Source organism: Podarcis filfolensis, assembly GCF_964270895.1.
Source record: "Podarcis filfolensis genome assembly, chromosome: 4".
Taxonomy (NCBI): Eukaryota; Metazoa; Chordata; class Lepidosauria; order Squamata; family Lacertidae; genus Podarcis; species Podarcis filfolensis.
In genome coordinates this window covers 72,585,783-72,611,354 of record NC_139607.1, presented here as the reverse complement: position 1 = coordinate 72,611,354, position 25,572 = coordinate 72,585,783, and the positions used below count along the sequence as shown (strand labels likewise).

Genomic DNA, 25,572 nt, shown 5'->3' with positions numbered 1-25,572 from the left:
AGATCTAACTGATTCTTAATAACTTTCTGCCCAATCCATTTCATCATAATAAATGTATATTGGCTATTCATTTGTTACACTCACTCCATATATGCTTCTGCTACAATGACCTTCTGAGTACTGGATGCGTATTTTATACCAGGAAAATGCAATGCCTTTCTTGGATAATAAACCAGTACAATTATAATTGTCGACAGATGTTCTAGGCACTTATTAAGTTTTATGTATAACACCATTAATGATGCGTTCCGTGCCCTTGCTGTTTTGAGAACTTCTAAATTTAAATTAAAAAGAAAAAAAAATCTAAATTTTGCTTTTAATTTTTAAAGTGGCAAAGAGCAGTGGAAAATTTCCCTCCCATAGTGCTGCATCTAATCCAGGGGTAGGCAACCTAAGGCCCGTGGGCCGGATGCGGCCCAATCGCCTTCTCAATTCAGCCCGGGAATCAGCCTGTTCTTACATGAGTAGAATGTGTCCTTTTATTTAAAATGCATCTCTGGGTTATTTGTGGGACAAGGGAATTCATTCATTCCCCCCCCCCCAAAAAAAAGAAATATAGTCCGGCCCACCACATGGTCTGAGGGACGGTGGACCAGCCCACGACTGAAAAAGGTTGCTGACCCCTGATCTAATCAAACTTTTCTTCCCCCACCCACTTTATTTTTATGAGATCCTGGTGGCTGTGCATTCTCTGTGTCTCATGTAAGGGTGCACATAGATTCATATTTTAAAATTAAAAGTGAATGGTATGATGGGTCTGCAATCCCATGAGCAAAACTACCCCCCCATCACATTACATGGGGATTGGATGTTATGTAATCAGCACCTTGGGTTAGAGCTTGATGGTTGTGTTATACACACACACACACACACACACACACACATCCATAAAGGCTATAGTGTGCTGGTATGCGGCTACATGTAGGGTGAAGTATCACATGCAATTTAATCATGGAAAGAAATTTTTCAGCAGGTCTTTGCTCTTCATAAAGTGTTCTGAAATTTAAAAGCAAATTCTTCAATGAAATCATCCTAAAGTTATATTTTCAATTTATAGTGAATGAATGAATAATATAGCCATATGAAATTTTAGTCTAACATTCAGATAAGAAAAAACTGTCTTGCATTCACAGGTAAGGCTTATTGTTATTATTATTATTAAGTGCTCCATAGGATGCTACCTTATACCGATATAGACTATCGGTCCATCTGGCTCATATTGTCTGTGAATAGTTACCCAGCATTTTAGGCAGGAATATTTCCTAGCCGTACCTGGAGATGCTGGGGATTGAACCTGGAACCTTTCACATGCAAACTACATGCTCTACCACACAGCATCATTAATACTAAATCTCTGGCCTCAACAGTTGTTAAGATTTTACAGATAGCATTTTTCTCAGTGAGGCCATCTCCCTTTAAAATACCGTGGAAAATAATCTGAATCGTGCTTGGTAAGCATACAGAACTGATTCAGAATTCATAAGAGTTCAGCATCTTCATGGGATTCACACCTGAGCCCACCTCAGTATGATTTTAGTCTGTGGTCCCAAGCAGCCTGTGAAAACCAAACCTAATGTTCATTCAGTAGACTACTCCTCACTTTAACTATTCCTCCCCACCTCCAAGAACACTTAATGTTTTGAATTTGTATTCTGCATGACATTCCACCTAATGGATTTTGAAATTGTCAACACATGGATAGCATGAATAAGACAAAGGCGACAGACATTCAGCTTCAGCTTCCAAGATATCTGAGAGGCACAGACTGCCAGGAAAAGCAAGCAGTATGTAAGAGAGGCTGATAAAGTTAGAGGAAAGGCAGAGAGGTGATGCTGTAGAACTGGAATATGAAGAGGGGGGAAGAGGAGGTAGGGAACAGCAGCTTATTCTATCAGCACCAAGGACAGAGACACCAAGCAGCTGGTCTTTGAGATCTTCAGAAAGCCATATGGGAAATGTATGGATATAAATCAGGTCCAAAGTGGAATATTTTTTTCTTGTATTCTTACATAGTTGCAATGTCTCGGGAAGGGCAAAGTTTGAGTCCCCTGGGGCATGTGGCTGCAGAGCCACAGGAATCTAACATGTTCTCTATATCCTTCCAGAGCTGAATCAGACAGACGAGGGTAAGTCATTGTTTTCCTCTTTTGTATTTTAGTTCTGTCTTGTAAGATTTCCTGCTTTTAACCTATGCTCTTTGCAAATCTTTTAAAAAACCTAACAGCCTGAAAGAAAACCCATATGCATAAGAAGAAGAATATACCTGTCAAGGCTGTAAACTAACCTATGGTTCAAGGAGGGGGATTGTATTCTGTGCATTATCACCTGGAGGACAGGATAGAGAGAGCTTGTTCTTTTTAATATTTTCTCTTTCATAATCTAGTAAAGATTGTTAATTTTAAATGCTCTCCTCCCTCTGTAAGACTTTTTAAAAAGGTGTGTGGAAAGGAGGTTGATGTTTGTCGCTTGCTATAACTGGCAAAGTAGCTCTTGACAATCCTGAGATAATTTTGTTTTGTGCCCCTTCACTTCAATGCAGCAGTTAGAAAGGCTGTCGGTTTGAAAGTCCTGTATATATTAAAAGTGACTTTTCTAAGAAGAAAGCCCTGCCCCAACAAAGTAAGTCATATTGAAAGAATGGTGCTATTGTTTTCAGGTCGGTGCTGTAATTAAAATAATTTGAGGGATTTGAATATCTAGTGTACCAGAATGTTGAAATGAGCAAACGCAGACTTGAGGATGCATTTGTATGTGTGCATACACATGTGCATACATGCATGTACACATGTATATGTGCCCACACACATTTTTCAAGCTGTATATATAATCTCACATGACCTAAAACACTGACCTTTGAGAAAATTGTTTTGATTCTGGTATTTGCATCGGAGTTTTGCCCTTGAAATAGATGCACAAACTTCTGTAATTGAAAGGAAGTAAAAGAACAAAAGTCATAAAAATGGAGCTATAAAGGAGAATAGGTGAAGTAGATTGAGAATGACCTATTAAGGGAAAGGAGGGTGGAAACGAAAATAGGGGAGTTTCAGAAAAATACAGATATGATCCCAAATGATTGTCATGATAATGATGAAGGTTAGTAAGCTTTTAATTTGTACCACTAAGTTGTACCATTAAGTTTTTAGTTCTGAAGCTTGCTCTCATTTGGCACAGTTATCCAATAAAAACACATTTGGAATCACTTTGGGTTCTATTGATTGTTTTTGGAACCAGCAAATGGAAATGATACCTGATAACTGGGAATATGATTACAGCCATTGTCACTCAGTAATTACTTTTGATGTCAAGGCTGGTTGCTATAAAGTGCATTGGGCACACGGTTGTTTCAATGAACAGAGCTCACAGCAGAATCTTACGTAGTGTGAATAATTGGGAATTTCATTTGAGGTTTGCACTGTAAGCAGAAACCAGAATAAGCCTTATGTTTTGTTTCAGACTACTATTTTGACAAGCCATTTCAGTCAAAGATCAGGCTACACATGCATATTTAAGCACAGTGAAAGGAAAATTGATTATTGCAATGCCAGGTGTTGACTTCCATGTCTGAAAATACCCAACACAGTCCAACCACTAAACTGAGTTTCATATCATGCCTAACAAAACATGGTCAGTGGAGACTGTTAATATATTCAGCTGTGTACACCAAGTGATGAGATTTCAATAGATATATAAGAATGTATGTGAATCAAATCTTAGAAATGTGGGAGTAAAAGCAATATAAAAAGTTATACAGTCCAGTCTCTTGTACTGTGCTGTGTCCTTCAAACTAAAGCCATTATAACAGATCAGGAGATATACAAAAGTGCAGCCTATAATAAGATTGCAGCAAGGAAGAAAACATTAGCAGCAAACTCAGATGACTTAAGATAGTTATGCAACCCCCAATCTCTGAGTGGTGAAATGCTTCAGGGGTCCCAGTGCATAAATTGGGTTTCCTTGGAATTAAGGGCATTTGAGACATTTGAGACATATGATGTTTCTATGACATACAGTTTATCTACACATATATTCAAGTGCAGCATGTGATGCAAGGCTTACAGCATCAACTTACAACATCAACACAGATCTTGCTCCCCCGTTAGGTATAGAGTAGGGCACCAAAGTCATAGCTCTGGATTCTCTTAGAGAGCAAATTAGGCCCCTGTGTCTTTCCGGCTTGTTTCTTTTAATTCTCTTTCACACATACACACACACTCTAGCCAGAGGTTGGCAAGGAATGGCATGCCACCTTTAGCTAATTGGTTTCCATGATAACCCATTGCCCAGTTTTTATTACAAAGCAGATACTGAACAGGTTACTTACTAAGGAAGTGATTTGACTATTTTAGTGATCTGCTTTTTTGCAAAAATCCCATCATAAAATCACAGGCTCAGGCTCAACATTGAGCCTAACTCCAAACTTGTATGCAGTTAAGGAAGCAGTTATTTTTTTTCTGAATGTGTTTGTAGCATCTCCAATCCAGCATTCATGATTAAAGAATATTAAATATTTTTTAGAAATGATCCCTGAAGGAATAAGCATGGACCAATGGTACCAAATAGTATGGGAAACAGGCTTAATAGAAAAATTAACCAATAATCTGAAACTAATACGGGGACAAATACAAGAAAATGCCTTCACCCCGGTAAGGCTCCCCTTTATCACATACACAGCCCAACAAGACAATGACAAAAATCCACCAACAGCATACAAATCAATATGGCTAACCTGATCCAAAACACCCACCCACACCACTCACACATGAAAACAAAGACCACCACAGCCAACCACAAATGAGGAGCCACATCCTAGGCCAACCCCAACCTCTCTAACCACCAAAGGAACACAAGTGAACAGCAGAGAACCTGCACAAGCAACACTGACACAAAACCCCACATATATTAAGTAAAATAGAAGCATCACCACCCCACCCCACCCCCACTCATCTTTCTCCCCTCCACCTCTTTCCTCCTATTCTTCCTAATATCTCAACAAATGAAACCGATTTATTTTTTAAAAAAAAGTTACATGGGGGGAATGCGAGAGAGAAAGACATTGCACATACCTTTGTAAATCAAGAAAATCTTTAATAAAAATACATTTAAAAAAAGAAAGAAATGATCTCTGAAATAAAGCTCCATAAACCTGCACACATCAGCCCACATTTTTCTCTCTCTAAGGAAGGATTTTCCCCAAACCACAAGCATTGCTACCATCATGCTGAGTTGCTTTATCTCTTTAACCTCCCCAAAGAAAATTCCTGCCTTCCTTAAGCTTCATCAAGCAAAAGGCTTGGCTTTGAGGGATGCATTATTCAAGCTCTTCCTCATTGTCCATATGGGCAATCCCTAGCCTAGAATATCTCAACACCCTGTCCTTAAGCCTTCTGCCCAGGGGACATCATATAAAAATAAGATGTATTTTTATTTATATATAAATAAATATTTATATACTACTGTGTCATAAAAATATATCACAGCAGGTCACAGCAGTATAAAAACATAAAACCGAACAATAAAATCACAAACTGTTAAAAGCAAGTTAAAAACAAAAAGAAATTAAAAGCAAGCATCAGTAGAACATTATAGGGGATGTACTCTTAACTGCCTGCATAACCCTGGCAGTATAGAAAAGTTTTCAGCAGGCATTTAAAAGTTGGCACAGAAGGTGCCCACTGAATTTCCATTGGAAGGGTGTTCCACAGGACCGGGCCTATGACACTAAAGGTTTGATTTCTTATTGTTGTCAAACGTGCCTCACCAGCTGGGACAAAGGATTCTAGTTCAATTATATTCTATGTTGCCAAGAGGAAATATATCAAATTACCTCTAATTATCCCCAGAACAGGGACTTAGACAGGCACAAGCAGGTTAAGCTTTCTTCACACTCTGAAGTCCATGTGTATCATTCATGGCCTGGAGGGATAAATTGTGAGAAAGGGATTCATTGGCTTGTATCTTGAGATTGCCCAGAAAAAGGCCAAATAGCGTTGCCACAGTAGTCTTACTCATACAGTAAAAGCAGAGGCTCAACTTGCTATATCTGAAAAGTATCTGCTTGATAGTGGGTTGACAGTAACATCTTTGCCTGGTGCCTAAAAGGTGATAATGATGGTGCCAGTGGGAGCACTCCACAGTCAGGGAGTCACCACTGTGAAGGCCCAACACAAAGAAAGGCACCAGAGGATAGACTCTGGGGCCAGGTAGGTTTGTGCAGAGAGAGGCAGTCCATAAGATACTTGTGTGCTGAGGCAACTAAGGCTATACAGGTCAAAATCAGGAATTTGACTTGAGCCCAGAAATGACTCAGCAGCCAATGCAGTCAGGCTAGGATTGAAATTATATGATCAGACCTTCTACTTCCCATCTACAATCTGGCCACTGAATTCTGCACCAGCTACAGTTACCAAACTGCCTTCAAAGGCAGACCCACTTATAATGCATTGCAGTAATCTAATGGAGTTGCAGCTGAATTACATACGCACTTGGAAAGTCAGGATTTTGCAATGGCTATGGGTTCTACTGGGACACATGTATTCTGTATTGGGCTCTGTATGGAACCAATTCATGTCCCACATTGTCATGTTAGACATGCCCTAAGGCTTTCATGTACATCACTGATATCATCACTGGTGCAGTAAAGACCAGATACCCTTCTGGATGACCACAAAAAGTAACAAGAATGGCCAAATCTACATGTTGCATTTTGCACAGTGCAGATAGGTCCCTGGACTAGTGTTATATAGCCTGATATAACAAGATACTCAATGTAATGACCCAATTTCAGCCGATGCTCATCATAAAAGTTCTATGGAATTCTGATGCAAAGTTCCATAGAGGCTGTCTATTTTGTGGAATAGCATCAGTACCTCTGGAAAAGTCATATCAAAGCTAAATGGACATAATAGGTTTCAGAGAACCATCAGAGGTTGATTGGGAATGAGAGACTTTGAACACCCTGCAGTGTACCTCCTGCTGTATTCCACTTTGGACTAGGATTGTATCCGGCAAGTTCAATGGTGCAGGAACTGTGCCTCTTTCTCTACTTGGAAACTACTCAGCACTGTGTAGGAATGCTAATAATCAAGTAGATTTTTGTCAGAACTTTAAATTTAAATTCCCTCAAGAAAAAGCAGCAAGTAGTCAATTTTAGTAGTTCAGTCTGGAACTTAAGTTTGACTTTATGGGACCCAGCCCAGTAAAGGAGACTGGTTTCTCAGCAAATCATTGTTGGGAATGATCAGCTAATGAGGAACCTGTGACAGTTTTTGCTAAAGCAAAGGTAATAACACTACCTATATCAGTCTTAATTCCCCCAGATTAATTTTTCAATGTGAATTCCACATGGTTCTTTCAGGAAGATCAAATTCCTCACATTATACCACTGCATGGTATTGAAAGGTAGTTGTATGAAAAATCGTACAGTTGCCTAGGGCACTGATCTCCAGTAGGCACTGAGCAACCTGCTGGACTCCCTAAGTAAATATCCCATGGCCAGTTATAACATTGCCAGCAACTGTTTGCTCCAGGCCTCAGAGTTTGTAGAAAGGAGCAAAAATGGTTCATCTACTGTGTGCTTTCACCTTCCCCACATGATCACTTGGGTATGATGGTGATTGTGCTTCTTTGTGGCTGATATGTGAAAAGTACATCTGGGGTGGTAAGACACACTGAAAATACAATCTGCACAGGAATGTTGGTGTTGAATGTGGCCACCCTTTTTCCATTTCCTTTGTATTGGGTGGATGTTAGAGAAAGGAAGAGAAGGAACTCAAAAAGCAAAATACTTAGGAACCTAGTGAGTACAGAACCATAACTTTTATCTAAAGCACCCCAATGCTTTTCCTGGCACTATTAAACTACTATCATTTTTCCCCAGATTGTATTTCATTGGCATTGAGCAATCTTACAAATGAATGACTTGTAGGGTTTCACTCATAGTCAGTGGCATAATTTGGCCAGCGATATGAAAATATAAACAGATTCTCTGTTCTTGGTGCACCACACCAATGTTCATCCAGTGCCTTTATTTTTCAGATCTTCCATCCCATGATGACACCCTTCAGCAGAATCACTAGCAATCCCAATTCTACAGTATCAGCCCCATACTGGCAGGATAACTCCACAGAACCTGGATCACCACAGTCTCATGCCTACTATGCCCTCTGGTACTGCATCTTGATCTTGGCCATCGTTTTTGGGAATGTCCTAGTCTGCCTGGCAGTGTTGAGGGAACGTAGCCTGCAAACTACCACCAACTACCTTGTGGTGAGCCTGGCAGTAGCAGACCTGCTTGTGGCCACTTTGGTGATGCCATGGGTAGTATACCTAGAGGTCAGTATACTTTAGGCTGCCAGTCCTATGGCTTTTCTTTTCTTTTTTAGTATTTGTGCATGATTAATATACTCTCAAATTTTGTCATCCATTTAGAACTATACAAAACAGTAAACATCCACAGCTGTGGTCTATATCAGGGGTCAGCAAACGTTTTCAGCAGGGGGCCGGTCCACTGTCCCTCAGACCTTGTGGGGGGCCAGACTATATTTTGGGGGGGGGAATGAACGAATTCCTATGCCCCACAAATAACCCAGAGATGCATTTTAAATAAAAGGACACGTTCTACTCATGTAAAAACATGCTGATTCCTGGACTGTCAGCAGGCTGAATTTAGAAGCCGATTGGGCCCCCAAGCCTTAGTTCGCCTACCCATGGTCTATATTGTTTCTTCCTCCACCCTTAAATAGTGGAGACATTAGGTTATGGATAGGTCACTGTTTCAACCCAAGTACCTTATATATTTTACAAAACCAGCATGAGGAACCTCTTTGTTGCACACATGTGATGGACTCCGAGTGTTCTCTGCTTCTTCTAGTTTTATAACTTGATCATAAAAGAAAAATGTAACCCAGGTCTTGCGGAAAAAGCGAATAACAGAGGAGTATCAATTGTTAGATTTGTGCTGCTAAGCACAAATATCCATGTGCACTTTCATGTCTATGCATTGTTGGTGTAGAAACATATAATTTTAAGAGAGTTGAGTTTACAAACTTTTAACTGTTTATTAATGAACACTTTCTTTAAATAGATACCAATAGTCCCATCCTGTCCACAGATCTGGAATTATATGATCCAGGAAGGGGACAGAAAATACTAATATAGACACAATCTGAACAGAAGCACCACCTACACTGTGATCTCAGTGCTCACAGACATTCTATGCAATAAAATAATTCAGATATTTTGTTGTTGTGCTGCTTCTTGCTAGCTGATTTTAAGATGGGTTTTTAATTAATTTTAGAAGCTAAGGTGACATAAATAAATAAATAACACACATATGCCACACGTACTACAGAGCTGTTGCCCTCCCACAGTGCAGACTTTTCTGCACTTGGAAAAACAGTTCCTCTTACAAATATACGCCTCAACACATTGCTTGCATTTATGGGACTGGGGTGACAGAATTATACGTTGGATGGCAAAGGCAAGAATACCCAGCTGGAATACTGATGTTCCTTCTTGAAAGGTGTATTTGACATCACTTGTCCACATGCCCTTGATGAAAATGTCTTCAGCTAATTGCCAATAGCTTTTCTCAGACCATGAATTTTCCAGCCCATTAAGTAGCACATTCTGCACTAGAATCCAAGAGAATAGCACCCATGCATTAATATATGTGGCTGACAACGGATGGAGATGGAGAGTATTTGTCCAGAGAACTCAGGGTTTTGCCATGTTATCCGCACCTGAAATACTCACATAATAAATCTGATTTGTTTTAAGAATAATCCTAATTAGTCCATTTTAAGTAGGGGTGAATAACGGTTAAGGATCTCGGATGACAACCATGCTTGGCTGCACCCACAAAAAGGAAGCATTTCATATAGCAATCCGTAGAACGCTTCTGGGGGCAGTCAAGGTGTCAAATGGTCTGCCAGTTCTCCCAGATGAGATAATAATATCGCTGTGGGATTCATCACCTAAAAAATAAAATAAAAACCTATTATGGCTGTAAAAATAACCTTTCTGTAATTTATCTCATGGAATAAATGCCACTCTTTCAAATATGGCATATATAACAAATCTTGTGTTTCAAAGCAAAAAGGAAATTGATTAAGCCAATCTTCCTATCAATTAAGTGTTCAAGGGTCCCAGCTAATTCTATGTATGTGGTAGTTCTGCTGTGAATGACTCAAACCTGGTTAAAGGTAAAGGTAAAGGGACCCCTGACCATTAGGTCCAGTTGTGGCCGACTCTGGGGTTGCGGCGCTCATCTTGCTTTACTGGCCGAGGGAGCCGGTGTACAGCTTCCAGGTCATGTGGCCAGCATGACTAAGCTGCTTCTGGCAAACCAGAGCAGCACACGGAAACGCCGTTTACCTTCCCGCCGGAGCGGTACCTATTTATCTACTTGCACTTTGACGTGCTTTCAAACTGCTAGGTTGGCAGGAGCAGGGAACTGAGCAACAGGAGCTCACCCCATCACGGGATTCGAACCACCGACCTTCTGATCGGCAAGTCCTAGGCTCTGTGGTTTAACCCACAGCGCCACCCGCGTCCCTATAAAACCTGGTTACTGGTATGCATTTTCCTAAATGTGGTATAGGCTAAAAATGAAAAGGGCTGACATACATTTGAATTAAGCTAACTGTTTTTTTAAAATATGTTACTTTGTTGAGCTGTTGTTGTTGTTGTTGTTTAGTTGTTTAGTCGTGTCCGACTCTTCGTGACCCCATGGACCAGAGCACGCCAGGCTACTAAGACCTAATTGCAGGCCTTCCTTGCTTTCAACACTACGGATGCCAGGCAGCAATCCACTTTGGATTATTCACCAACATGTGCCTTTCCCACAGATTTTATCCTTAGTACACCTAATGAGGTTGGTTTCTTATGCAGCCTGAGGAAATATCTATATGACCAACATAACCCAGGATATGTTGGTCATATTGAGCCAACTGGGTGAAACCATAGTACTAAAAATCAGTGCTCAGGAATGTCCCTGCAAATAGTTTTATGTTTCAACCAACCAGCACAACACCATTTCCATAGGTGCCTACCATACCTCTAGGCAATACATCTCTGACAATGCAGAGCTGAAAACAAATGGAGGCAAACAAATTAAGTGGATTTCCACTTACTACTGCTGCACAATGGTTTGGAGCTTCTATCATCTGGCAATATCACTTTTCACTCAGTAACAGATCAAGCATTTCTCTTTTCAATGATGCACTGACTAATTGCTTTCTGAAGAGATTTAGGTAGAGTGCTCAGTCCATTAAAAGTATCTGTTTTAGGAAGATATAGCTGAAAGCCTTGGGATACATTCCTAAACACACTTTCATGGAAGTAAATTCCATTAAAATAATTATATATAATGAAGGCAAAAATAGCTGAGATAATGAAAAAATAAATTAGGTCTCTAATCTGATTTTCAGCTGTCAGTAATTGTATTGGCTTCAGTGGAATTGCTGAAACCTGCATTGATGTAAATAAGAATGGATTTCTGCCCATTCTTTTAAAATCTGGTGGGTTCTTCCTTTATACTTGCATCCTTCATTTGTTTATTCATTGCACTGTATCACACACTTCCTTCAAGGAACTCATAATGGCTCTACCCTCTTCTTTTCACCACAACTGTGAAGCTTGTTAGACAAGAGAGATAGTGACTGGCCTATAGCTATTCGACAAACTTCATGGCTGAAAGGGATTTAAACCGGGGTCCCCCACTTTAGTCTTGCCCTAACCACTGTTGTTGTTGTTGTTTAGTCGTTTAGTCGTGTCCGACTCTTCGTGACCCCATGGACCAGAGCACGCCAGGCACTCCTGTCTTCCACTGCCTCCTGCAGTTTGGTCAAACTCATGCTGGTAGCTTCGAGAACACTGTCCAACCATCTCGTCCTCTGTCATCCCCTTCTCCTTCTGCCCTTCATTTTTCCCAGCATCAGGGTCTTTTCCAGGGAGTCTTCTCTTCTCATGAGGTGGCCAAAGTATTGGAGCCTTAGCTTCAGGATCTGTCTTTCCAGTGAGCTCTCAGTGCTGATTTCCTTCAGAATGGATAGGTTTGATCTTCTTGCAGTCCGTGGGACTCTCAAGAGTGTCCTCCAGCACCATAATTCAAAAGCATCAATTCTTTGGCAATCAGCCTTCTTTATGGTCCAGCTCTCACTTCCATACATCACTACCGGGAAAACCATAGCTTTAACTATAGGGGCCTTTGTTGGCAAGGTTGCATTCACTGAAATCTGAACAGGCTACCCTCAGACAGAGATGCCTCTATCTACTAGTTACCTGGAAATGCAAGTGGGCAGAATGCTATCGTGCTTAGGTCCCGCTTGAAGGTCTGCTGTAGGCATTTGCTTGGCAGGATGGTGGGGTCAATGGGCCTTTGATCTGATCTAGCAGGGCTCTTCTCATGTTCTTAGGCCATTCAGGGAAAATAGATGGACACTGCCCCTCAATGTTTCAGATGACAGGTGACTAATTCTCAGGAACACCTATATTTCTGTTCAACACACTAGTTCTACCTATGTCGCTTTATGTTACAAGCAATAGACAGCACAAACCTATAAATGTCTACTCGAAGTAAGTTTCATTGAGTTCAGTGGAGCCAGTTGGTATGCATCCATCTGTCTCAGGAGACAATGGAGGAATGTGCCTTTTTTTTTTTTTTTTTTTTTTTTGAGTGGGGGAATCAAACCGTTAGAGAGTTACAGTGCTTGCTGTGGCTGTAGAGACCAATATGGGAGAGACATCCTTTCTTGCAGCTGGGACAGATGAAGGCGCCCAGTTGCACCATGGTGTTTCTTCTCTCTACGGTTATCCCAGTGGTCATTCCTCCTCTGGTCACTATTGCGGACACTACTGTGGATACTCAGTGGAGCTTACTCCCAGGTTAATGGGTATAAGATTGCAGCCTAAATAGATTTATGCATTAGCTGTGCGTTTTGAAGGTGTGTATCTTTTTGTGGCAAAAAAATTAGATTATTTGCAAAAATTAAAATTAGATTATTTACATTTAAGCTTTTCGGTTAATCCCACCTTGCACACAAATTGGCTGAATTTAAAATACAGCTCTTGCATGACAGATTCTAATGTAGTGCTTTTGAATAAGTGTTCCGAAAGACCAACTTATGCAGTAGATTCAAAATGTTTTATTAGAAATTGGGGGGTTTTTTAAGTTTGGTTTTAATTGCTTTTGATGGCATTTTTTTCTCATTTTAACATGTTTCATTTATTATTCGACTGAATGTTATACATTTAGTGTCCTAGAAATAGAGGTGTGCACACAAGAGACTAAATTGTAGTATTTGCCTATCAAATGCTGTTTGGATGCAAAAAAAAAAAAATTTTTTAAACGAGTCTGGACTTTTGTTGTGTATATATCAAAACAGGAAATTTCAGACCTTTTATGTGCATCTGCAACAAATCTCTCTCTGCCTAATAACAGCCTTGTGCCTCTCTGTTGGAAAGCGTGCATGAAACAGAACAATAATGAATAATGATGAGTAAATCAAACCTAGGGCTATAGAATTATGAAGGGCAGCTGAACAGATGCTGACTGTTTCAGCCACTCATTAGCATTTAGTGTTTTTATTACTATTGAAAGATCAGTAACAGGCAGAGTGATCTCTCATTTTGGCACTTCCACAGACCTTAAAGCAAGCACAACTCCCATGGCTTTTACTAGCATTTTGTAGTTTAAATTGCCTTTAATTAGGTCTTTTCTCGGCTCAGGAACACTCTTTCGGTCTGAGTGCTACATGCTGAATGGCTTCTCATGCACAATGCTGAGGTAAATATCACCATGATCTAGAGAAGCCTTTTCAGTGGTTCCTCTCTCACAGCTTCCAACTTCACAGGGCAGATAGCGTATTTAAGAGGCAAGAGAAGGCCAGCACCCTGCCAGACTTATTCAAAAGATTTATATCCTGCCTTTCAGGACAGGTGTCCTCACATAAATATAGCCTTATTTCACATAAAATCATTTATGTGAGTCTACCATTACACCCCTTTAAAATGAGCAGCAAAAATGTCAGTAAGACACAGCAATTAATGAAAAAAGTGGATTGAAATAAAAGCATCTGAGAAAGGGACCATCCATATTTCATGGTGGGTTAATGGGAAATTAAGAGTGGCCTTCCTTTGTGAAGTTTCTCTGCTGTGAGACACCCCCTAGCAAAAGGTTTGGAAGGAAGGAAGGAAATCAGCAACCCATGAAATCACAAGTTTATGAAACTTGGTTTTTGTTGTTGTTTGGTCGTTTAGTCATGTCTGACTCTTCATGACCCCATGGACTAGAGCACGCCAGGCACGCCCGTCTTCCACTACCTCCCGCAGTTTGGTCAAACTCATGCTGGTAGCTTCAAAAACACTGTCCAACCATCTCGTCCTCTGTCGTCCCCTTCTCCTTGTGCCCTTGGGGCACAAAGAGAGTGGGAAGAATTTACAGAGCCCACCTTGATAGAGTGCATAGTCATATACACAGCATAAGGAGAACGCAAGGAAGTGATCTCTAAGTAGATTATGGTTTTATGACAACACCTTTGGTGTAAAACAATTATTTGACTTGAGGCCTACCAGAATCTATCATGGCTGCTTGACTAGGCCTGGCTTGTTGTAGAATAGGAGTGTGGATACTAAATAAAACCTGTTGGAACTTATGCAGAAACACATGAAGTCAATTTCTAAATATTATGCAGTACATGGCTGGCAAGAACAAGCAGAGGTATTTCCCCTTGCTCCCTCATACAGCCTACAGCAGACCAGAGAACAACTGTGGTTTAGCAGTTTCATACAGTATTGATAATTTCATATATTTAATATGGGTTTGCTTGCTTTTTTGAGGTATGTTTACCCTGCCTTGCCGCAGGACGGCTAACAATAAAACAAATTAAAATGCAATAAAACATAAAAAATACTAAGAAACTGTGGCAGTGGCCCAAAGGGCCACAATAAATATGATAATGTATACCCCTGTAAATCCTTGGGTGTGCTTCCAATAGAGAAGTTATGGTAGCCTGTTACTTTATGAAACTGATGATTTTGCAAGTTGCCCCCCCCCAATTGGGGCAGAAATACAGCTAATATGTGAATCACAAAGATACAGCTCAAAGCTAGAACATAAGTTGCTACATGGCGCAAATGGCTGCACATAACACAAGTTCCCAACATGCACACTAACAAAATGTAACAGAACACAGTGGGAATCAGAACTTAATCAGCAGAGACCTGAAGGCAGCCCTGTTTAGGGAAGTTTTTAAATGTGTGACATTTTAATGTATTTTCAATCTTTGTTGGAAGCCGCCCAGAGTGACTGAGGAAACCCAGCCAGATGGGTGGGGTACAAATAATAAATTATTATTATTAATTATTATTAAATTGTCAGTGCTTGTTGCGCATGTGTTTTAAACATGAAATGAGGTAATGATGTATATGACTGGTGAAAATTGAAATACTTTGTTTGAAATTTTATAAATACCGCTGCCTGAACCAGCGGGCAGGGTTGCAGTTTTGCGGAACGATCCGACTGTAACCTATTGCTTTGCAATAAACAACATTGGACTCCTCACGTTTCTGAGTTTTATTGGCGTAAACTCAGGAGATAAGCTATTTTCTGGCTTACAACAAAACAATAAAACAGCAGATGAGAAACCACAATAAAAATGAAAAGACAAACAACTCAAAAATAATAGCAGATCAGGCAATTAAAAGGAGACAGATATCATAAAAAGCCATTAAGCCTGGGAGAACAGCATGGCCTTTATCCATTGTCTAAAAGTTGGTGAAGAAGGCACCAGACTTTTTATTCTATTTTTAAAAAACCTATTGATATCCCACTTTTTTCAAGATCTCAAGGTGGAAACAAAAATTCAGCAAAATAGCCAATGCAAAATGAACCATAAATTACACATGAAAACAATTCACAATGCTTGCTTGAGCAGCCATACTTTTAACGAAAGGTTACCAACATAGGAGCCAGCCAAATATCACGGAGCAGGGAATTTAAAAGCCAGCAAGCAACCATAGACAAGAAGGCCTCGCCTCATATTTCCATGGGGGATAAAGTTCCAATGGTGGAACACTGAGGAAAGCCTCCATGGCTAATTAATTCTCAGGCAGCCTGTGCAAAAATAAATAAATAAATAAATAAATAAATAAATACTGGCCTAATAAGTTCTCTGGTTCCAAATATATCCAGGGACCGAGTTCCACTGTTTGGGTGCCACTGCTGAAGAGGCCTTCTTTTCAGTATCCTTTCAGAGCCCAGGAGGCGGGGGACAATAGCAACAAAAGCCTCCAGAACAGATCTTAATTGGTGGGCAGGTTCATGAGGGAAAAGATGGTCCTTTCGATACCCAGGTCATGGTAATTTAAAGACCAATACCAGAACTTGAATTGTGCCCCAAAACAAACTGATAACCTGTGAAGCTTTGGGGGGGCAGGGTTGTATTAGCATTACATGCTCTCTGTAGTTGGCCCCATGTAACAATGTAGCTGCTGTATTTTGCACCACTTACAGTTTTTGAACATTTTTGAGATGCAGTTCCACATGCAATGTATTACAGTAACGTAGACTGGGTAAATAGACCATGAATAATTGAACGAACACAGCTGCTGGATCAGCTAAATTTTACCTCTCCGTGCACTGCAGCCTCAATGCAAATAGGTTTTCTGCCCCTACTATTAAGTAAGGGAGGGAGCTGGGGCAGGCAGGGAGACTGGCAAAGTTCCTAATGGCACATTTAGTGTCATGTCTAGTTTAACCCTGGGTGTTGATTTCCCCGGACCTGCAAGGATGAACTTGAATGATTATTTGCAGGGTTTGATGCTTCAGTTCTTTTGTGATGGAATTAAATATATATATATCCTGGTGAACCTAGTTAACATATCCCCACGTCCATTCCCCACTTTCTAGATTTGTGTCTAGAGCAGCATTTAATTCTCAAAGGCAGAACTAACTGCAAGAGGATATATGAGTTTAATCCTAGGAGCCACACAGCTTTCTGCTACGAACAAGTCCATATAAAACAATTCTACAATTCTAATGGGAAGGAGCAACTGCAGTGCGTTAGTATTCAGTGCAATGCCAATAGTGACATTTTGTGGTTGATATTTAGGTGATGGGAGGAGTCTGGAATTTCAGCCGTGTTTGCTGTGACATATTTGTTACTATGGACGTGATGATGTGCACGGCCAGCATTTTAAATCTCTGTGCTATCAGCATTGACAGGTAAGAACAAAAGAGCACAACAGTAAACTGTGGTAGAAATGGGAGATTCTCAGGTGGACTAAGACGGGGAAGTGGGTTGAATTTAATGTTAGGGATTTATGTAGAAAAACAATTGTGCCACATATGTACGTGCCACGTAATACGTCAGAGAATTGTGCCACATAAGATAGTTTTTATGTATGTGTCAGACATTAGATTCCCAATCTGTGTCTTTGTTAGCAAAGTAAACTCGGGGAATCATTTGAGTAACCATAAAGTTAAGCAGATGTGATAGTAAACTATGGCCTGGTTTGTATATCATGGTAAGCCATGGCATATCAGGACCGTGCAAACGTGCTACATGAATCCCAGAGTTTCCTCTCCTTAAGCACAATCTGTACCTAAGGTTGGTCTTATGGTTATGTTTTACGGCTAAGGAGAAGAGACATTAACCACAATCTGCTAAAAAGACAGGGGGCAGATAGCAAAGTGGGTGTAAGCTCATCCCTGGGAGCTAACAATTTCATGCAGTCCTGCATTGGCTTAACATGAGGTGTAAATGAGGCCTATACATATGTTACATATAATAGAGCCTCAACCTTTTTTACACTCACTTAAATGGAGTGGGGAGGGGAACAAAAGATTTCTGCTCTGGCCATCTTTATTCCACCCAGTCATGCAGTGACAGCACCAGAAAAAGGGGTGGGGCACAGAAGGAGCAAAGTATATTGAAAGGGTGGGGGGCAATTGCATTCCATATTTTAAGATCTCTGAAAGAAAAATAACAGTGTATGTTAATGACAGGAGTTCAGCAGTGTGAGGAGTGAGCTTCTTTGTTGGGGGTGAACTTGCTCTCCCCCCCCCCCCATTCTGGTGCTGCCCATGCTGAAACCACACAAAGGAGGAAAACAGATTGTGATTTTGAGTAAGCAAATGGGAAAAGATTAATAATCCCTTTTCTAGACATTGTACTTTCACTCAAAATCACGGCTTCCAGCTGCTGCTTTTCATTAACAAAAAAGTCAGGGTTTCATTACACATGGCCACATCCTCTGACATGCACACACACACACACACACACGTGCAGAAAGCATCACTTGTCATGATTGACTATGTCTTTGATTCGCTGCCTCTTCTTACCATTAACAGATACTGACTTACCTGACTCTTTTTTCCAATCTCTTTTCCACACCGCTTGCCTTTTTTCATCTCTGGCTATTGCTACTGAATTGTTTTTCACTTTTCTCATCTTCCATTTTGCATCATTGGATTTATTCTGTTTTCCTTTCTCTTCTTTTACTTTCTTACACTCTGAATTCAACTTTGTCTTCTCTTTCTCTGTTTCTGAATTCCCTTCCCTATACATTTCTTGTACAACAACTCCTCCGTCTTCATCACCCTTGCTTTGGAGTTGGTTCACCTTGCAGATACACTGCAGTGGTTATGCCTGTTCATTATCAGTACAGCACAGGGCCCAGCTCTTGCCGAAGAGTGTCCATTATGATAGCAGTGGTCTGGTTGTTGGCATTTGCCGTTTCCTGCCCTCTTCTCTTTGGCTTCAACACCACAGGTAAATACAGTAACAATACCTTGAAGCACAGGCTTTGTACACAAACATGGGACCTCCTACGGCTTATGGCTTTAAGAACTCAGCTTCCCCTTTTTCCAAGAACAAGCTGGAAAAGACTTCTGTCAACTGTGGAAGATATTAAAATGGCTTCTGGGAAAATGTTCAGCCTCCAAACTACATATTTTAGATCTTAGTAGTTTGTAGAAACAAAAACATATTGTATTTGTTCTAAGAACCATACCTTTATTATGCACACACAAAATATGTAGCATGAAAGTTACTCTACCTTCTCTTTTCTATGTGTCTTTTCGCTCAGGTGATCCAAATATTTGTTCCATATCCAATCCCAACTTTGTTATCTACTCCTCTGTGGTGTCATTTTATCTTCCGTTTTTGGTGACCCTGCTGCTCTACATCCGGATTTATATGGTGCTGAGGCAGAGGCAAAGGAAGCGAATCCTCTCCAGACAAAGCAGCCACAGCGGTAAAACCTGCTACAAACAACAGGTATGACCCACAAACAAAAAGGCTTTATTTAGAAAGGGCCTTAACTGTCATATTCTATATAGTATGCCTGTAGGGTTCTACTGGAGCCCAGAAGGGATGAAATAGAAACAGCCCTATCTACTTGCAACAGGCCTATGTAGGCCTCATTTGTACACCTCCTGTGCCTCTTCCTCATATGGAGTCTGCTCAGCTCCCATAAACTACTGCAGCTGTTGTTTCCTTGCAGCTGTTGTTAAGACTACAGCTCCCACCTGGAGGTACCACATGGGCTGCTTTAGGCCTTCTGCAATGCATTCACTCTGCCTAACCTCATGTCCTACTTGTGGGCTTTCCATAGGCCTCTGGCAGGATACTAGTAGACCTTTAGTCAGACCCAGAATCACTTTTTTCATGTTCTAAGAATGGAAAGGGTTTCTTAATTTCTTCCTCTCTGGCTATTTGTTTTAGTCAGACTCACCCCTCAGTTGGAACTGATGCTTTTCCCCACCCCACCCTGCTCAGTGGGCAATTAGACATGGGCATCTCTGCTCAGAACTTTGCAGGGTTTTGAATATGCAAAGCCGATTTGAGCATAGCATTAGCAGAGGGGCAGCTGAAAGTGTTTACCAATCATGAGCAATGATGGATCTGTTAGTCTTCATATCAGCTATTTCCAGCTCTACTGGAATGATTCACTTATGTGGTAACAAGCACTAGTGAAATAAATTACTTGCCTTTGAACTGCTAATTTTATTAATTACTTTGGGAACAAGTATTTTATTTACTAGTTTCAGGTATCATAAGGTATCAAATAAGGTATCAAATATCTCAGTTGGGAACACAGAATGTGATCAGGACTGCTGCAGCAATTGCAACCTCAGGCAATAAAAGCTACAAGAGGTGATGGATCCACCTTAGTGGTTAGTTTTTGTTATGAATAAAGTTTCTAACCGCTAATTTCAGTGGAAACACACATTATTTAAAGCACGGGTATTTTAAATATCAGATATACTGCCCCTACTCTAAGGACGAAATTACATATACAATTTGCAACACTCTATGGGTTAAGTTAAATATTAGTTTTATACTAACTAGCAGCCAAATAGTGTGATAATAGAGGGTTTAGAGTGTTGAACTAGAACTGAGGAAATTCAGATTTAAAACCCCACTCAGCCATGAAGCTCATTGGACAAACTTGGGCCAGTCACAATTTCTTGTATGTAACCTCACCAGGTTGTTATGAGGCTAAAATTGGGAAGGGGGGAGCCAAGTCTGCTGCTTTGAGCTCTTTTGAGGAAAAAGCAATACATAAATAAGGTTTTGTTTGTTATGCTATCTATTTTTGTGTTTTTATATTTTTATATTGTAAACCGCCCTGTGATCTTTGGACTACACTTTGGTGTGTGTGTGAGAGAGAGATTTATAACAGGTCAGTGGAACCCTACAAATTTTGCATACCAAAGGTCCCAGGATCAATCCCAGATAAGGCTGGGGGAAATTTCTGCCTGAAACCCTAAAGAGATGTTTCTAGTCAGTGTCAACAATATTATGCTAAAATGACCAGTGTTCTGGCTTGGTCTAAGGCAGCTCCCCATCTTTCTAAGTGGTTCCTGATTCTTGTTGACCTATTGTTTTTCAGCAACATACAGAAAGGAAAGCTTTGCACCAGAAGCTTCCCAGCGCACTCTTGTGTTGTTTGCAGCTAAAGAGTTCAGGTCAAAGGCTGCCTGCTGAAAAGAAGCCCCTGACGCCCACAGAACTGCAGCAATATTGCAGTTTCTGCCACGAAGTTTCCATCTCCAGTACAGGGGATAGAGAGGTTGTTGATCTAAAGGTGAGAACAAAAGTCAAGGAACAAAGTTTAGAAGTACGCAAACTCAACAATGGCAAAACAGCAACCTCTTTGAAGCTTCCATCTCAGCAGCATCGGACAATACAGCTCAGAGAGAGGAAAGCCACACAAATGCTAGCTATTGTTCTTGGTAAGTATTTTTGCTCCTTTTTAAGAACAGGCTGGGCAAGAATGAGGACCCAACTGAATATTACATGGCAGACATATATAACAGGTTTGAGGTTTTGTTTTGCGTTTTAACAAAAGCAGCTGCAGCTGTGGTTGGAGGAACCACAGAGAGGAAGAGTGCTTTTAAATTTTATTTTAAAATTACACTTAAAAAGCTTGTTGTCTGCAGTTCCAATGTATGGTAAATCTACATTTTGCTTTAAAATATTTCTCTTCTACTTTCTTTCCTCCTTTATCATTATTTCCACGTGGCTAAATAGCCAAGAGACTCTCAAAGATGTTTCTTTAGTTATGTGTGAGAATAATGGAAATAATGGAAAGAACTATGAATTGGCTCTCAGGTGGGCAGATTGAGCATGCTTTGTGTCCAGAGTTAAGCCCTTCTGAGCCAAAGTGCTGGTGACATCTCATTTTCTTTCTCATTCTAGGGACTTTCATAGTCTGCTGGCTGCCATTCTTTTTGACACACATACTGAATACTCATTGCAAAGCTTGCCATATCTCCCCAGAGTTGTACAGTGCTACCACATGGCTTGGATATGTCAACAGTGCCCTCAACCCTGTCATCTACACCACCTTCAACAATGAGTTCCGTAAAGCTTTCCTCAAGATCCTGAATTGCTGAAAACTTGGAGAGTAACACAACATTACATACTATGTGGGTACTGCAGATAAACACACCTGAGTGGATTTTCTCGATCAACAGTGAGGAAAAAACAACATGGGACCTACTTTTGCATCGGTTTTTCTTTAGCAGCTACTATGAGAAATACTTTTCACAATAGCAGAATCCATCTGTTCTGTGTTAGACACTGGTGCAGAAAGAACCATGAAATTGCTTTAAAGTTTTGCGTCCATGAGAAGCACACATTATGAGACTGTCTGAATAGTTCCAGAATGCAGCATTATTGTGCCTGCCTATAGGACACTTTGAAAGGAAAAAACTGTATGACTCCTTCTGCCATAGATACCTCCAAGTAGCATATATTTGACTATGAACAGTTCTGAAGAGATTCCTATTAGGAGAGGTCAGGAGCAGGAACATCTGATGTGTTTGCACTCAGTGTTTGAAATATAACACAGTCATTAGATGCACATAGCCAACTGTGACTTACAAAGCAAATGTGAGTTCACACAGTTCAAAAAGTTGAGATCTGTGCACTACTATTTATCTAAACACGTCACACTGGCCAGTATAATACACGCAAGGATTCCTTGGAGTTAACTGGTTTCACCCACTGAAATAACAGCTAAAAAATTAAGTAATTATATTTCAGTACTATAAATAGAAATATATATAGTAGCTAATGCCAGACACAGTAAAAAGAACAGCTTTACCAACACACAACAAATAAAACAAATCTTCTAGATTTACGCTAATACATTAAAACGTCATTGTATATTCTTCGACTCTTTCCAACATTCACTTTACTTGGAAATAAGTCCAAGTTTTTCAGTGGTACTTCCAAGGATTAACATGTTTAATCGGAAGTATGTTTCACTGTGTTTGATAAGTCATGTAAACGTGAATACGATTGCAGCCTCAAGATTTAAGGCTCTGGACAAATATCACAACACATTGTTTCCTTGTCTGAAAGGTGGCATATAAATATTTTAAAACACAGTATAAGTCTTAAAGATAGTTTTCATACAAAAGATTCAAAAATACAATATCAACAACTAACGAAGCTTCTAAAAACCTCTTCCAATAACATTAATAACACAACGTTCATAAAACATCCAGTTCATGATGCGAAACAGGAATTCCACAAGACCACCAATTAGCAGAAACAGATGGAAAAGAGATTTCCCAGTCAAAGAAGGTGCTATCCTATGTAAGTGTTTCAGAAAGACTAGAGCATAGCCGCATTCCGGATATTTGCTAGCCCATATGCTAGCGTTATATAGTTCCAATTGAAATGGAGTTTCCCAGTTACTGTGACTTTCCTTATATTGGTAGTAGTTTTCAGGTTGAAAACAGGTATGCTACATGTTTAGAGTTGTAGAGAAAAAGTGGTTTCAGGGAAACTGGCAAAGTATTCACCTTTTCAACAAAAGCTATTCTGTTGAGTGAAAACCTAGAAAGGTGGATTTATCCCACAAACACAAAATGTATGTGTTTCCATGAAAGTGCTCAGTGGATCTGCAGCAAAATTCAAAAAAAGTTTATGGCATTTGAGAAGCACAGATCTGATTTAATTTAACAAAAGTATCACATGGATCTTGGAATGCCAATTCTAAGCTCTTAAAATTCTTCTTAGTTCTTAGCTGCCTAGCTCAGGATTGACCTGGTTCTTTGTGACATCAGAGTAGCTAAGCCAATTGCATCCTGAGTGGCCATAACATCTTCACTTGAAAGACAAGTAGCAGAACAGCTCAAGAAATCGGAGCTGACTTGACAGCCTATCAAACAATAACATCAAAAGATGTAGGGCAGGTGAGAAGATCAGCTCCTAAAGAAACTGCAAGAGTTAAAAAGTCTAAGAAGGGCATGGAGAAGAATGTAAATACAGCTCATTCACTGTTGGGGCTTTTGCTAGCGGGTGTGGACTTCGTCAACAGCTGCACATTCTACACAAGCAATGCTTTTTACATTCACCAAGGCTCTGATCCTGGATTGCAGTCCATGTTTTTGAACTTTAATAATGCTTTCTATCCAGACAGCAAATTAAATTCACAGAAGGCAGCAGATACCCCTTAACCATTTTTAATAAATAGATACAGAACCAAGCTTAAAGTTAATACTGTATATTTTCCAACCTGATTTCATTCTTATAACAGTTGGATATATTGCTGCACATATACCCAATCTCTGAGTGCTAAGAGATTCTGGGGGTTCCAGCCCCCGGTTCATGTTTCCTTTTTGGAATGAGGCATAGAGGAGACTGTGGTGTCTCTATGACCCTCTGCTTGCTGCTCATGAGGAAGCTGGCCTTATATTTTAACCAGGATTGGGTCTAGGGATTCTGGAGGCTTGATTAAATTCTAACACTTTCTGGGTCCAGGAATTGAAAAGTGTCTAGCACTCACACACTCATAACAGTATTATAGAGACAGTTCATAGCTTTACTTAACATTCAAGTACAGAATGTGTTTTGTTTGTTAATCACAGGGCAACAGCATGCCCTTAATGTAACCATTTTTATCAGTAAATTAAGCCAACTTGGGGGGGGGGGACTATCAGTTACATTGAGTTTTATATTCAGCTTTCTTAAAGCAAAGGATCAGCCAGAAATTGAAACTGCGTTGCTACCATATGACTTTTTATCAAACATACAGTGTAGATAATTTAGGTTGGATTTCTGTTCATGACATATATTTCTCAAGGCATATATTTCTGAATACCTGAATAAACATCTTTGTTCTTGGAATAGATGTACTGGAATGAGACGTTCATCTTTGAGAGGCAGTAACTTTTTGTTGTTGTTGGTATCCATCTGACTCTAGAGACAATGGAGTGCGCCTCCGGGTGTGAAGTCAAACAGCTGCATTAGCAGCACCAACGTTTCCTCCTTGGAGTACAAGCCTGGGCAGTGTGTATGGAGATCCTGAGCTTCCCAGACAACAAGACCCCCCTCTCAGCCTTGCTGATATGGCCCAAAGGAAAGTAGAGCAATATGTTTGGCACCAGCTTGGCTGCAGGAGTTGCCAAAAGGAGGCACCATCCAACCATCTTAGGGACTCCATTCCTGATTTGTGTAGGGTTTACTCCAAAGATATTCCACAAGGCAGTGGAGGTTTAGGATTGGTTTTCCTTCTAGATGGGCTACCTTCCCAGGTTGATGAACCCCATCTGCCCCTCACGTCTCTCTACAACACATGCAAAAACTGCCTTCTTAACCATTGGACCCACTATTGGTCTTGTAGGCAGTTTAATTACCTCTTGTCATATTTTTAACCACCAGTTTCTCCACACTCCCTGAGAGGTAAAAGAACAGATTTCCCTCCAGTGCTTTCAGTATACTGTATGTTTGTCTATGGAATAGTGATTCTAATCTATGCTGGTTGGCTGTCAATGAAAAAAGTTGAGGAGGTAGTTATTCCAAAACAGCTAATATGGAATAAAATAGATTGAAACTGTGAATGTGCACTGTGGGTAGAAAATAACGAAGCTCCCTTTTGACAACCTCAGTTTGAAATAATCTGCTAAACTGATTTCATGCTGCATCTTATTGAGGTATCTATCAGTCAGTATCACTGACTAGTATCTTTCTGTGTCCTGGCTTCTGGTGTAATGGAAAATACAGTAAAAAACACAGTTCAGTCATGAGATGTGCACTTCATATCCACTGA

General features: G+C 40.2%; 1 protein-coding gene and 1 long non-coding RNA gene across 4 annotated transcripts in view; one reads left to right on the top strand and one right to left on the bottom strand.

Moving 5' to 3' along the window:
- LOC310760626 overlaps positions 1–19,147 on the bottom strand; it is a 73,884-nt gene extending 54,737 nt beyond the window's left edge. For both annotated transcript variants that reach the window (XR_014547077.1, XR_014547078.1), the window contains exons 1-3: positions 19,060–19,147; positions 5,825–5,913; positions 2,852–2,920 (exon numbers count right to left, since the gene is read on the bottom strand). This is a non-coding gene — a long non-coding RNA (uncharacterized lncRNA). The remainder of the gene's footprint in view (positions 1–2,851; positions 2,921–5,824; positions 5,914–19,059) is intronic.
- On the top strand, positions 1,729–24,654 carry DRD3 (dopamine receptor D3). 2 transcript variants are annotated; one of them, XM_083609222.1, is made up of 8 exons: positions 2,070–2,126; positions 2,540–2,619; positions 8,035–8,331; positions 17,112–17,224; positions 18,631–18,773; positions 19,090–19,280; positions 20,899–21,241; positions 21,708–24,654. In XM_083609222.1, the coding sequence occupies exons 3-8, from the start codon at positions 8,047–8,049 to the stop codon at positions 21,902–21,904; spliced, it is 1,272 nt and encodes a 423-aa protein (XP_083465348.1). In that variant the 5' UTR covers positions 2,070–2,126; positions 2,540–2,619; positions 8,035–8,046; the 3' UTR covers positions 21,905–24,654. The 2 variants fall into 2 exon arrangements, with proteins under 2 accessions (XP_083465347.1, XP_083465348.1); XM_083609221.1 differs by lacking the exon at positions 2,540–2,619 and having other exon boundaries at positions 1,729–2,126.
- The last annotated feature ends 918 nt before the right edge of the window (positions 24,655–25,572 follow it).